Here is a 13,258-nt window from a genome sequence, read left to right as displayed (position 1 = left end):
TCATGTGTTCTCTCTCTTTATTAAAAAACAAAAGAGAGAGAGAGATATAAAACAAAAACCTAACCCAAACCAACCAAACACAAAGGTCCACAACTTGAGTGACTGCCCATGGGGTATAGCAGTAAGTTCCAAATTGGGATCTATATGAGTCAACCCTTTGTAGCTGAGAAAGAAAATATTAGAATTTTTAGTTACATTTATTCTAATTTTATCCTTTTTAATTTGTATACATTATATGCAATTAAGTTTACAATAAGTGAGCTATATATAAACTAGCATTGTATAACATCCACTCAGTCATCTCTTGATATCTGGGGAGACTGGTTTCAGGAACCCAATGGATACCCAAATCTGTAGATGCTCAAATTCCTTATATAAGATGTTCCATTATTTGCAATAGAACCTACACACATCCTCTGGTATGCTTTAAACCATCTTTACATTACTTATAATACCTTATGATACAATGAAAATAATTATTATATTGTATTTTTTAGGGGATAGTGACAAGAAAAAAATCTGTACAAGTTTAGTACAGACACAATTTTTTTTTCAGGATATTTTAATTTATAGCTGGTTGAATCCATAATTATAACTATGGATACAGAAGACGATTGTATACTGTTAGTATAGCATAATGTATATAAAATTATATATACCATATATAATATATGCATATAACATATATGTTATATATATTATTATATATAATATGTAGAATAATTATATATAATATTATTATATATGTTATATATATATGTTATATATATTATTACTGCTATGATGTGAAGCATGTGTGGGCTGAGACCACATCTTAGTTATCACTGTACTTCAATACCTAAGGGGTTAGAAAGTATTGAGTGCTTAATATCTTTGTTGAAGGAAATAATGAAAGGGAATGAGAACCTTACTGTTTGTCAAAACTATTCAATATTCATATATTCCTGTAATCATACACTAATACATAAAATAAACATGAGTACAGATGGTCATTTTCTTCTATTATTTTAGTCCCATGGACAGAGGGTAGACCAGTTGGCCAGCAAAATACATTAAACTGAAATTAAAATTCAGAAGCAAATTTATTGCACTACAGTAGTTCCCACTTATTCACAAGGAACACAATCCAAGACCTCCAGTGGATGTCTGATACCATAAATATTATGAAACTTTACACTTACACACACACACACACATATATATAAATCACTTTTATTCTATAAATATTTACTTATGGTAAAGTTTAATCCGTAAGTTAGGCCAGTGAGAGATGAATAATAATAAAATGAACAATTATAACAATATACCATAATAAAAGTTATGTAAAGGAGGTCTCTCTCAAAACATTATCATTATTATCTACAGTGCTGGGAGTCCAATCCAGGGCCTTGGGAATGCAGAGCAAGCACTTTACCACTGAGCTACACTCCCAAGCCCTCAAAATACTCATTTTAGACTGCAGTGAAACATAAAGAGGGGGAACTGCTGTACTCATAAAAATACACCCACCACAAGTCATGTTTTTTGAAATGCGGATACTGTCTTTGAACCAATACCACTTACAGCACTCCTGTGTTAATGTCACGTTATTAACATTTCCAAGGACTGTGCCAAATATGGTTGCCCATCCACTAGTGTCACCTGTGAAACGGTGATTAATACGTCAGTTATTCTAGAAATCAGAATCATATTATAAAACAAAAGTATAAAAATTTAATAATGAAATGAAATGAAAATTCGTTTAAGCAATAGAATGACCAATATTTTAAATACATAGTAAGAGAGAAAAAGCTAGGCAAACATCTGTGGGATTCTCCTTTTTTATAATTACAAATATTTCAGATATATTTATCATAAAATGAAGAACACATGTATATTATTATTTTATATAAGTGTCTTGAAGATATCACCCATTTCTAATCCTGATATTTTAAGTGTTTGACCTTAATTTTGAGGACCTCAGAAGAAAATAAAATCTGAATTTTCTTTTTGTCATATATGTATACTGCCCCAGGTTTATGTAGACTCATGCTTGATAGATATGGTAGATTCTGCAAAATTTACATCATCTGAACTTTTAAAATTTTATTTTGTTTTGTTGCTAAGGATTGGACCCAGGGCCTTGGGTATGCTAAGCACATGCTCTATCCCTGGGCTAGCCCTCAACTAAATGACCTTTAGCAAAAAGCAAAACCAAAGTGCTCATTAATAAAGGGTAAATTAATTAAATTAATAAAGTCCTGTTGAAAAAAGTATTTACTCAATTTGCCATGAATAAGCGTCAATCTTCATATGTTCATATGACCTGTTTATTTGCCAAGTATCCTTTTTTAGTGATAAAATCACATTTTTTTTTACAAAAAGGAGAATTAATTTTGAAGCATCATTACTTGAGCACATGCAATGTAAATGATAAGATCTGCATTATAATGTATGATGCTTAAGTTCACACAAATCAAAAAGCAAATTTAAGTAATTGCCAACAGACTTCTTTGATCCCTGCAATCTTTAATTTAGTTCTGCTTCTGATTAATATCCTCTATGATTCCACTATGATGCCTTCAGTTGTGTTATAAGTACCTTCAGAGGCATTATTTACTTTGACCTCAGAACATTCTCATGAGGGAGATAAATACCATGTCCCTGATTCTCATGCAGCAAACTGGAGATCTCTTTGAGTGACTTGCTCATTGGCATCCAGAGAGCTGCCTCCAAAACTGAGCGCGTGATTAAGTTCCTACTGTGTCCTGTACTATTCTAGGCCCTGAGGACAGCAAAACAAGTGAGACGTGGGCCTCTTCCCAAGGTGTTTATGTCTAGAAGGAGAAACAGGTGAAAAGATAAGACAGGTCACTTCAGTGTTTGTAGAGGTAAGCCTGGGGCGGGGGTGCTCTGGCAAGAGGGAGAAACTGCACCCATTCGAGAGTGGGAGAAGCTTCACTGGGGCAAACTTAGTGTGTCCCCTCTCAGAGGAGGGGACTCCTGAATGATCTTAGAGGAGAAGTAGGAAGGTGGGAAAAAGGGAAGATGCCTGAGTAACCCGGGCAGGAGGGTGGATGACAGACAGACAGCTGGCACTCCTGGGCTCTGCTGCCCTACTTTGATTGTTGGTTGGGCCTTCTATGGCAGAACACACACACAGGATTCCTGCAGAATCAGGAGGTCTGTGTTCTAGTGTCTACTGTGGGACTAACTAGACATCGCAGACTCCATATCACCTCCCTACACAGAAAAATAAATGTTAATTTGGACAATGTTAAATTGGCAAATATACTGACCCAACATTGGCCTGTATGATCCTATGTGATCTGGCTGCTGTGTGCCTCTTCAGCCCCTATGCATATCCTTATCTAGTTTGCTTCTACCACCCTGGCTTTTCTATTCCTCAAACCTGTCATTTTATTTTGTTCAACCTCAGGACCTTTGGACTTGCTATTTCCTTTGCCTGGAATTCTATATCCTCCAGAATGTTTTGTGACTTCTTTCTTTTGTTTCATTTAGTTTTCAGTTCAAACGTCACCCTCTTAAAAAGATTTTCTCTGCTTATATCTTTAAAGTATTCTTCCCTCCAAGACACTTCCATCTCATTGTGCTGTTTTATTTTCTTCAGGGCTCATATCAGGTCTGAGTATTTAACTCATTGATACAGGTTTATTATCTTCTTAGTTCATACTACCCATGTTCATATTGACCTTGAGAAGGTCAAGACGATCGTCTTCCTTGAGCTAACTGGTCCCAGTGATTGCAAAGCCCCGGGCACATTGTCGACACTCAATATAGGTCTGTTCAGTCAATTAATTCTCTAGGTGACTTCATTCACATTTTATGGGTAGTCTCACAGCTGATTAAATGACCAGCCATAGGAGGTGACAGTCATAGGATCCCTTAAAGTTAAAATGAGTACTCAAGTAGATTTTTAAAATGCAGTTTCGATTTTCACAAAATATAACATTTCATAATCCTGTGTATCTCATTCAAGCGAGTTCTCCATATGAAAATACAAGTCGTTACCACAAATTGGGGAGTATTTGCATTAAAAAGGGTTTGCGTAGGGAACACCAAATCATCTCTTCCAGGTCATTGCCGATCACTGTCCAGCTGGCCACAGTTCGGGGGCTCAGCAGGAAGGTACATGTGGTGTGGGGGGATCTGGGGGTGGGGGATGGAGGTGGGGGTGGTGGGGGAGGTGGGGGTGGTGGGGGTGGTGGGGGTGGGGGGTGGACTACTCACCGCAGTTCTCCTCATCTGCGCCATTGCCACAGTCGTCCACACCGTCACAGTGAAAAGCCCGGGGCAAGCACTTGGTCAGATTCCCACAGGGAAAATACCCTTTTTGGCATAAAGGAGGGATTGTACTGCCTTGAGTCTGTGCGAAGTCTATGTGAAAGGGGGGACAGAAATCTCATGTAAGAGAACCCGGTGTGAGCACGGCCGAGCCCTTTCTATCCCGTTGACTTTTTAAAAGAAGCCCGAGTTGCCTCTGTCTGCTGTTCTTGGCAGCCGCTGCTGTGGCCTCCTGAGTGACACCAGTTTAACTGACGATGACCCACCCAGAGGTAACACACACTATCCCGAGAACGGGAACAAGGTTCATTTTGAATTTTCCCATTTCAGCTGAGTGATTTTAGCCAGAGCCAAAGGTATTGTCTGACTTCTGCTTGAAATCAAGGAGTGGTCCACACTTGGAAGCAGAAAGGCAAAATCGTGAGTAAGATTGAACAGATAGATGGAAATATTTGAGGTGAATTGTGATTAAAAAGTAGATATATGCAAAAGGACTGCTGGAGTATGAGGAAGAAATCCTGCACCCTATTAAAATTATATCTAACACTTATTGAGTTTACTGTGCACCAGGCACATTGCACAGTACTTAACTAAGCACTTTGTTAATCCTTCTTTCAACCTAAGGGTGGGTGGTGTTATTCTTCATGTTTTAGGATAAAGGAAGTTGAACATTTTGCCTGTCATTCACCTAGAAAGTGACATAGGGAAGGTCTACCTCCTCTTAACCCATTGGGCTCAGAGGATACCAATCAAGTCTGGAACCTGCATTCCAAAAATCACAAGCCCTCTATGAAGACGACTTAAAAATTATCTTCTATGCAGGGAACATACGAACAAGGAGAACTGCACACATTCTAGGTTGAGTAAAAGAGTACAAGAAGGAAATACAATGAACACTCACACAAGTATTGTATCTATGGAAAGGATGGACAAAACGATTTCAGAAATTTAGATGTATGAGACATTCTTTCAATTATAAGAGAGTATTTTCTAGAAAATAAAGAGACATGTTCTTTGTAAATGGACTTTATAAAATTATAGAAGTCTGTGTTTTTTTTTTTTTTTCTGAGAAAGGTATTCGAGTTGAAATTTCACAGAAGTTGATCTAGGGAGAAGGTGGAGAGGAATGGTCGTAGTTCCTGAGGACTCACTGAAGGGAGCTGGACAGATGTTGGCAAAGCGTTCCCAACCACGCCACTGAAGGTCATAGGGTGACCAGGAGTTTCTTCAGGCTGGTTCAGGGAATGCAGCTTTCTTAACATACCAAAGATAGAGAACAGACTTTCATGGAGCATCTACTTTGTATCCTGGGTCTTTCCTAATTATTTTATTGCATGTCAATGGTGACTGTGCCTAAGGGTGTGATGCCCTCTACGTAACAATGAGAGAAGACAAACTGGGTTCTTGGGGAAAATGTCCTTGTGGGGCTTGGGCCCTCTAGCAAATGCTGCCTTGAGGCCAGGCATCTTCTTCCAGACTCCACAGACTCTCCTAATGTAGGGGAAGCTGCTGGCCCTCCTCGTTTGACAAATGATGCATTTGGTAAAGGGCAGGAACAGTTTGGGCAGTAAAGCTCTGTCTGAATAGCAAATGCATGTTAAGCCTTCGATGACATCATTAGAGAGGATGAGTGGATTATTTGAGCTTTAGTGGTTTAGACCAGATGACCCTGGAGATTCAGCAAGTGCATAAAAACAGAGCTGCTGGCCGTCCTCAGGGGGCACCTGAATGTCATTGTTCAATCTCTCAAGTGTCTGCTGCTGCATCTTCTGGGCCTTCCTGCTAGAGGAGGCCAACCTGCAGCGTGGCCCTAGCATGATCTCCTGCCTCCTACCTTTTGTTTTTTGTTTGTATAAAAGCAAAATATTTTCTCTGTGCTTGCTGCAGTTGCAGATGAATGATTTAGTCTCAGCAACCAGGCACAAGGCCAGTCAAGTTGTGACTATTTTAGGAAGAGTTTCTTCGCTGTGTGGCTCTGGAGGTTGGCCTGGTAAACATGTTCACATGGGGGAGGCCAACTGAGCCACAGATCTTAACATCTCTTAATTTTTTGTTTGTAAAAATTTCTATAGAAGGCAGATTTCTAAAACTTAGTCATCTTCTTTCACTTGGAATGTGAATAAATGAGATTTGATATATGTTAGTGTGGTAGCTTTGAAATTTTTTAAAATAGTAACTCACAGAAATAAATTTTACACTCATTAACCCCTTCACTCACACATCCATCCACACCTATGTACACACCCAACACACCCATGTTTCTTTCCTTCCATATACCTCTAGACAACTCTGCATACACCCATCACTCCCATACTCCTGCGTACACTCCACACGCCCCCAATACGCTTACACAATGAAAATAAAATTTCTTGAAATATTACTTAAACTTCTACTGTCTGGGATGAACTCTGAAAATTATTATTATTATTAATTTATTTTTTTTTTGATACTAGGGATTTAATTCAGGGGCACTTAACCACTGAGCCACATCCTCAGCCCTTTTTTTAAATATTTTATTTAGAGACAGAGTCTCTATGAGTTACTTGGGGCCTTGCTAAGTTGCTGAGGCTGGCTTTCAACTTGAGATCCTGCTGTCTCAGCCTCCTGAGTCCCTGGAATTATAGGCATGTGCCACCATGCCCAGCTATTATTCTATCTTATTCACTTGAAAAGAGATCACAAGTCACTAAATTGATTCATGATCCATGAATGAAATTCAACCAACTCTTTAAAGCACCAGAGATGGATTAGGATTCTTTCTGCCACTCATTATGTGATCTCGAGTGAGCTATTTCACTTCTTCAAACCTTTGTTTCCTTAGATTTAAGGTGGGGTTACTGTGAGTCTTTAATTTTGGGATAGGTCCTGTGGGCCCAGCATCCTCTGTAGTACACAAGCATTAAATATGGGGAATACCTGGCTCAGAGTGAACACTGGCACACAGGCAATCTCAACTCACGGTACAAAACCAGGATTTTAAGAAGGAAGCTCTAGCCAGGCATGGTGGTGAATACCTGTAATTCCAGTGACTCAGGAGGCTGAGGCAGGAGGATCCCAAGTTTAAGGGAAGCCTCAATAACTTAGCAAGACTCTGTGTCAAAGTAAAAGATAAAAAGTACTGGGGATGTAGCTTAGTGGTAAAGCACCCTTGAGTTCAATCCCTAATACCAAAACCAAAACCAAAACCAAAGAAACAAAAAGAAGTAGCTCTGCAACATGAGAGCTTACTGTGCCTTAATGTTTTAAGATTCTGTGTGGCCTCTATCTGTGAAAGAAAAAAACCCAGACTATAACAAAGGTTCCTCCTACTTCTTCATGTTTACTCTATTTCAAAAGTCATATGACATGATTTTTATTTTAAGCCATCTCAAATTCTTTTTCTTTCTTTCTTAAATTTTTTTGTTGTTGTAGATGGACACAATATTTTTATTTTATTTATTTTTATATGGTGCTGGGGATTGAACCCAGTGCTTCATGTATGCTAAACTAGCACTCTACCCCTGAGCCACAACCCCAGCCTCTCAAAGAGGGAGCAGGGCGTGGTGGTTGGGAAGGAGGAATTCAAGTTCAAGGCCAGCCTCAGCAACTTATCTAGGCCCTAATCAACTTAGTGAGACTCTTTTTTTTTAATATTTATTTTTTAGAAGTAGTTAGACACAATAGCTTTATTTATCTATTTTTTTATGTGGTGCTGAGGATCGAACTCAGGGCCTTGCACGTGCTAGACGAGCGCTCTATCACTGAGCCATAACCCCAGCCCCAGTGATATCCTGTTTTAAAATAAAAAATGAAAAGGGCTGGGGATGTGGCTCAGTGGTTGAGCACCCCTGAGTTCAACCCCCCGGTACCAAAAAAAAAAAAAAAAAAAAAGAAAGAAAGTGTTGAAGGAAGGTTGTAAATAATCAATAAGCAGTAAAAATGTCCTTTCAATCTCTTTTTTTTTTTAAGAGAGAGTGAGAGAGGAGAGAGAGAGAGAGAAAGAATTTTTAATATTTATTTTTTAGCTCTCGGCGGACACAACATCTTTGTTGGTATGTGGTGCTGAGGATCGAACCCGGGCCGCACGCATGCCAGGCGAGCGCGCTACCGCTGAGCCACATCCCCAGCCCTCAATCTCTTGATTGTAGTATTTTCTTAACATTTGGAAGGGAAGATGAAGGATTGGGTGGAAGGGAATGTTTAAATGGGAGGCTGAGGCTGTCTGGGTACCACACTGTGAGACTGGGATGTCCTTCCTTCTGGGATTCATTCTGAAGATTTTGTGAGTCCTTTGAGGGCTGGACCCAAGTGCATGCCTTTCCTCAGATGCAGACTCAGCTAGAGGCAGAGGAAGACCAGCAGCCAACTTTCGCAGATAAGAGGATTCAAGATTATTTCCTTTTTCCCCAGAACATTTTCATTTAGTGAGTATGGACAAAGGGAGGGGAAGCGAGAGAGAGCCATGCATGCAGAGACCTGCCGATTGTGTTTCTCATAATTCCCCATTTCCTACCCCAGAGTGGCATTGTCCCAAAGTCATTTCAAGTAAAAACTGTATATGGAAAAAAAATAAATAAATCAGATCTACTTCTTATCCTTTGCCCCTCTGCATCCTAAATCTCTATTTTCTATCTAGTGTCTGGTATTATGTGGCACTCAATAATTTTTTTTTTAAATAAGTGAACTAATGGGTCATTTGGAAATAAAAAAATGTAATTGAAGAAAGAGCCCCTTTCAAAATTTAACCTTCCAAAAGTTGCAGGTTTATGTTTTTATTCTCATGAAAAAATATTGTCTAGTGTTCAATGCACTTCCTTGATCATTCTGATCTGTCATTATCAAATTTAAATGATAATGAAGAGCCCCTGCTGGATTTTGGCACATACTGAAAAACCAAACAAAACGAAAAACTGGCTTGTTATCTGTAGGAGGCATATTCTGCTGTCTATTCCTTCTGCCATCTGTGGAAGTAGAAAGAGACAGTTTTATTGAAATTTGGAGATTATAAAAATGGAGGATGCCTACATCAAAGCAATATTGATAGCTTCCCCAGCCATTTCTATGGGATCCCTGCCAAACACACAGCTGAGGGGAGATGGGAGCATGTGAAAGAAAATTGCTCAGTAATAGTCCCTCCTCTCTCTCCAGTCAATATTTTGGACATGTTCATGCAAAAGGCTTATAAAACAACACCATGATAGCCCTTGGAAGCCCAGGGGACTGCAGTTCAAGGGGATTTTTTGCTGTCCACCAACACTTGCCCTGAGTTATTGGGAACCAACAGATGAGAATGGTATTCTAGCTCTCAGTTTAAAGAATCAGTGAAAAGCCAGGTGCATGTCTGTAATCCCAGCAACTCAGCAGGCCGAGGCAGGAGGATCTCTAGTTCAAAACCAGCCTCAGCAATTTCATGAGGCCCTAACCAACTTAGTGAGACCCTGTCTCAAAACAGGGCTCAGTGGTTAAGCACCCCAGAGTTCAATCCCCGATACCAAAAATAAATAAATAAATAAATAAATAAATAAATAAATAAACCAGTGGAGATATGCAAGTCCCTCTTTGCTTAGTCTGGTTTTCTGCTGATGGTAATCACAGGCAGAGCTGAGGAAAGCCCGTGTCCTCTCACCCTGCAGTTCTGGCTGACTCTCTCCCACACGAATGCCAGAGATGATGGTGCTGTGGTTCTGGGAGGAGCACAGAGGATACAGGCCAAGGAGGCCATTTCCCAGAATGCACCACTGCTAGTGGTGTTTCATCTAATTCAGATGACATTGTCACCGAGGAAAGCAAGGGAGCTAGAGAGGAACTGGAGGAATTGCAGAGGAAGCCTCTGCCGTGAACACTTTGGAATAAATGCACCAGATAAATGTTTAACACCTAGACCATGTTAGCTGAGTGCCTACTGTGTGCTAAGCTCTGTTACTGAAAGAGACAGACAAGGTCCATTCATTCCTACCTGGAGCTGTGGTGCAGGAATCTCTGAGGGGAGTAGCAACACCACTCTGGGTAGCTCCCATGCAAAACAAGGGTGAATCTAGCTCCATCTGATGAATTCACAAACACACTCTCTCCCCACTTCTGCGAAGAGTCCGAGTATCACTAAAAGCCCACCTTTGCAGGGTAGATAATTTATTGTTTGAAGGAAATAGGAATTTCTTTCTAAAAAGGCCATTTTATTAAAAGAGAAATTGGCCTATCCATTGGTTTTCTTTAAACTTGGAAATCCTATGCTTTCTGTAGCTGTTTGGCTCTCCCTGCCCTGATAGTATTGCTTGGCCACATCAATCATTCTATGCAGAATTTCAATCCAGGTTCATTATCACATTTACTCCACCTCCTTCCCAATTCAAAAATTCCTGTCTTAACTGGATTTCTCTAAGCCTCTATATTCTGTCATGTTCTGGGACAAACTAACCACCTCATGCTGCTGAACGTCCCTTGGGACACTGCTCAGGGATTCCCTGCAGACACTATCACCCTGTCTTTTGTTTCAGATGACTGCCTGATATTTGAACAGATAGATTTGGGGAAATGTTACCCACATTTGTGGAACAGACTATAGGCTTGATATATTTAAAATAAAAAAAAATTCAACTTGCCAATATTATCCTCACCAGGGATGGGTTTCTGCTTTACATCTTTGCCTGGGAGTCTTTATGCATGTCACACTCTGAAAGCTGTGACTCTTGATGGGTTGTAAGAGATTGAAGGAAACAAGATCTCCCAAAATACCTCTTTGCTGACCAGTAAACTGCCTAAACCTCAGGTATATGTATGCATGCATGCATTTAGGTCAAAATTTTGTCTTTGTGAATTTAAATGCTCATGTTGCTGTGCATGATTTGGGAGGCTACTTATTCTTCCTGAAGCCTGCCTGAGAACAATGACCTCCTAGAACCCGCAGAGCAATGGGAAACACGGAAGGGTGTGAGTGGAGAGAGTGGAGAGACAGGCAGTGTGAAGCCCTGTGGAAACGTGCCATGGGGAACATGGAGGAGGGAGAGGCTGGTATTGTAAATTTGCCTCAATCCATGGCCTCCTCTGTGTCAGAGAACTTTTCCTGGCTCTTTCTCTCAATTTCTAGTCCAATTAATTTACACATTTACCTGCATTCAAGAACAGGACATGCATCTGAGTAGGACATACCATGTTCAAGTATGGGGTGTTGTTCGTGAGCCCTGTCTGTGCCGAGCTGTATGGAAACCACAGTTACCAGCCATGGCTGGGAATGTTGCTTTTATGATTTTACGATGCACAAAGGATGAACCCTCCATTGATGTTCCATACTTCACTTAACCTTACTTTTAGACTTTCACCATGAATCATTTCTTTTCTTTCCTTTATTGTCAGTATCTTGGGCTCACCACTGTATTTTTAAACATATTCTTGTTCAATCAAGTCTCAGGGATTGAGGGTGTAGCTGGGTGGGACAGTGCTTGCCTAGCATGTGTGAAGACCTGAGTTTCGTTCTCAGCAACTCCACTAGTCCCCTCTAAAAATCAGATCTCATCTTCAAAGCAAATCAATCAACCAACCAAACCAACCAACCCACCCAAATCCGGTTTTACCCATGTGCTTCTAGAAGACTGAGAAACATTCTTCTCCTATTTATAGTTACATTTCTCAGAAGAATCATACAAGTCAAGGTTTCCACGTCTTTATACTCTTTGGTTCTTGAATCTGCAGCTTGTCGTCTTGGCCCTCCTGCTACACTGAAATGCTCATCAAAATCAGCATATTACTCAGCACTAAAAAAGAATAAGATCATGGCATTTGCAGGGAAATGGATGGCATTAGAGCAGATTATGCTAAGTGAAGTTAGCCAATCCCCAAAAAACAAATGCTCAATGTCTTCTCTGGTATAAGGGGAGTGACTCAAAATGGGGTAAGGAGGGAGAGAATGGGAAGATTACCTCTAGATAGGGAATAGGGGTGGGAAGGAAAGGGAGGGAGAAGGGGAATAGCATGGATGATGGAAGGAGACCCTCGTCATTATATAAAATACATGTATGAAGATATGAATTTGGTGTCAACTTACCTTATATACAAACAGAGATATGATAAATTGTGGTATAAAGGTGTATTAAGAATTGTAATACAATAATAATAATAATAATAGTAATAATAATAATAATAAGAGGGCTCATGTATAATGGCATAATTTGGCGTGAACATACCTTATATACAGAGTTACGAAAAATTGTGCTGTGAATGGATAATTGTGATTGTAATGCATTCCACTATTGTCATGTATGTAAGAAAAAGAAAATCAGCGCTGTCCCTTCTGTTACTAAATCCACAGGCACTAGGGTGGAAGCTTTCTTCCCTTGGCTTGGTATTGCCGGCTGCCCTGCTTTTACTTCCTCTTCTACCCTGAAGGCTCCTTTCTCTCTCCTTCTCCTTAATTCGCTGGCTCCCTGCCTTCCTGCTTTTTTTTTTTTTGTCAATACCCTGAAGTTCACTGATATGCACTAGGTGGGAGGTTTCCAGGTTTTTGCATTTCTTCAACCAATAAAATCAAAGAATTTAAAGGGACCAGCAAAAAAGCTGCAAATATTTTAGTTTGTCAATATGGATGTTGAAAAAAACTCTCGGCTACTTTATATTTTAATATTGATTTATTAGAAGAATCGTCCTTTATTGTTGAAAATTAGAACCTATCCACAGGAGAAGAAAACAATCCTTTGAAAGGATAGTACATTTGGCTTTGTAAAAAACCAACTTACTTATGCTCCTAGTAGACTGGTGAAACTTTCATTCGTGACAGCAGGGGTCTGGAACACAGTGTTTGGAACCATGTGTGAGAAAACAGAATCTGGCAACGTGACTCGAATTCTCTAGGGAGGTCAGCCCTCTTGCTATAACTCACACATATTTTCTCCTAGTTTGTCACTTGTCTTTGATTTTGCTTGTGAGAGGAACTCCAGGGATAGAACTACTGGATCCTGACTTGGAAATAACCATGCGAACTGAAAGTAGAAGGTAATTTACTTGA

At 39.9% G+C, this 13,258-nt stretch overlaps 1 protein-coding gene across 1 annotated transcript in view; it reads right to left on the bottom strand.

Moving 5' to 3' along the window:
• Nucleotides 1-11,412, bottom strand: part of Rxfp2 (relaxin family peptide receptor 2) — a 50,034-nt gene extending 38,622 nt beyond the window's left edge. Inside the window, exons 1-3 of the mRNA XM_077795450.1 lie at nt 11,370-11,412; nt 4,231-4,377; nt 1,564-1,641 (exon numbers count right to left, since the gene is read on the bottom strand). Coding sequence (XP_077651576.1) covers nt 1,564-1,641; nt 4,231-4,377; nt 11,370-11,412 — 268 coding nt within the window. The remainder of the gene's footprint in view (nt 1-1,563; nt 1,642-4,230; nt 4,378-11,369) is intronic.
• Nucleotides 11,413-13,258: the final 1,846 nt, after the last annotated feature.

Source organism: Urocitellus parryii, chromosome 2 (assembly GCF_045843805.1).
Source record: "Urocitellus parryii isolate mUroPar1 chromosome 2, mUroPar1.hap1, whole genome shotgun sequence".
NCBI lineage: Eukaryota > Metazoa > Chordata > Mammalia > Rodentia > Sciuridae > Urocitellus > Urocitellus parryii.
This window is presented reverse-complemented; position numbering and strand designations above follow the sequence as displayed.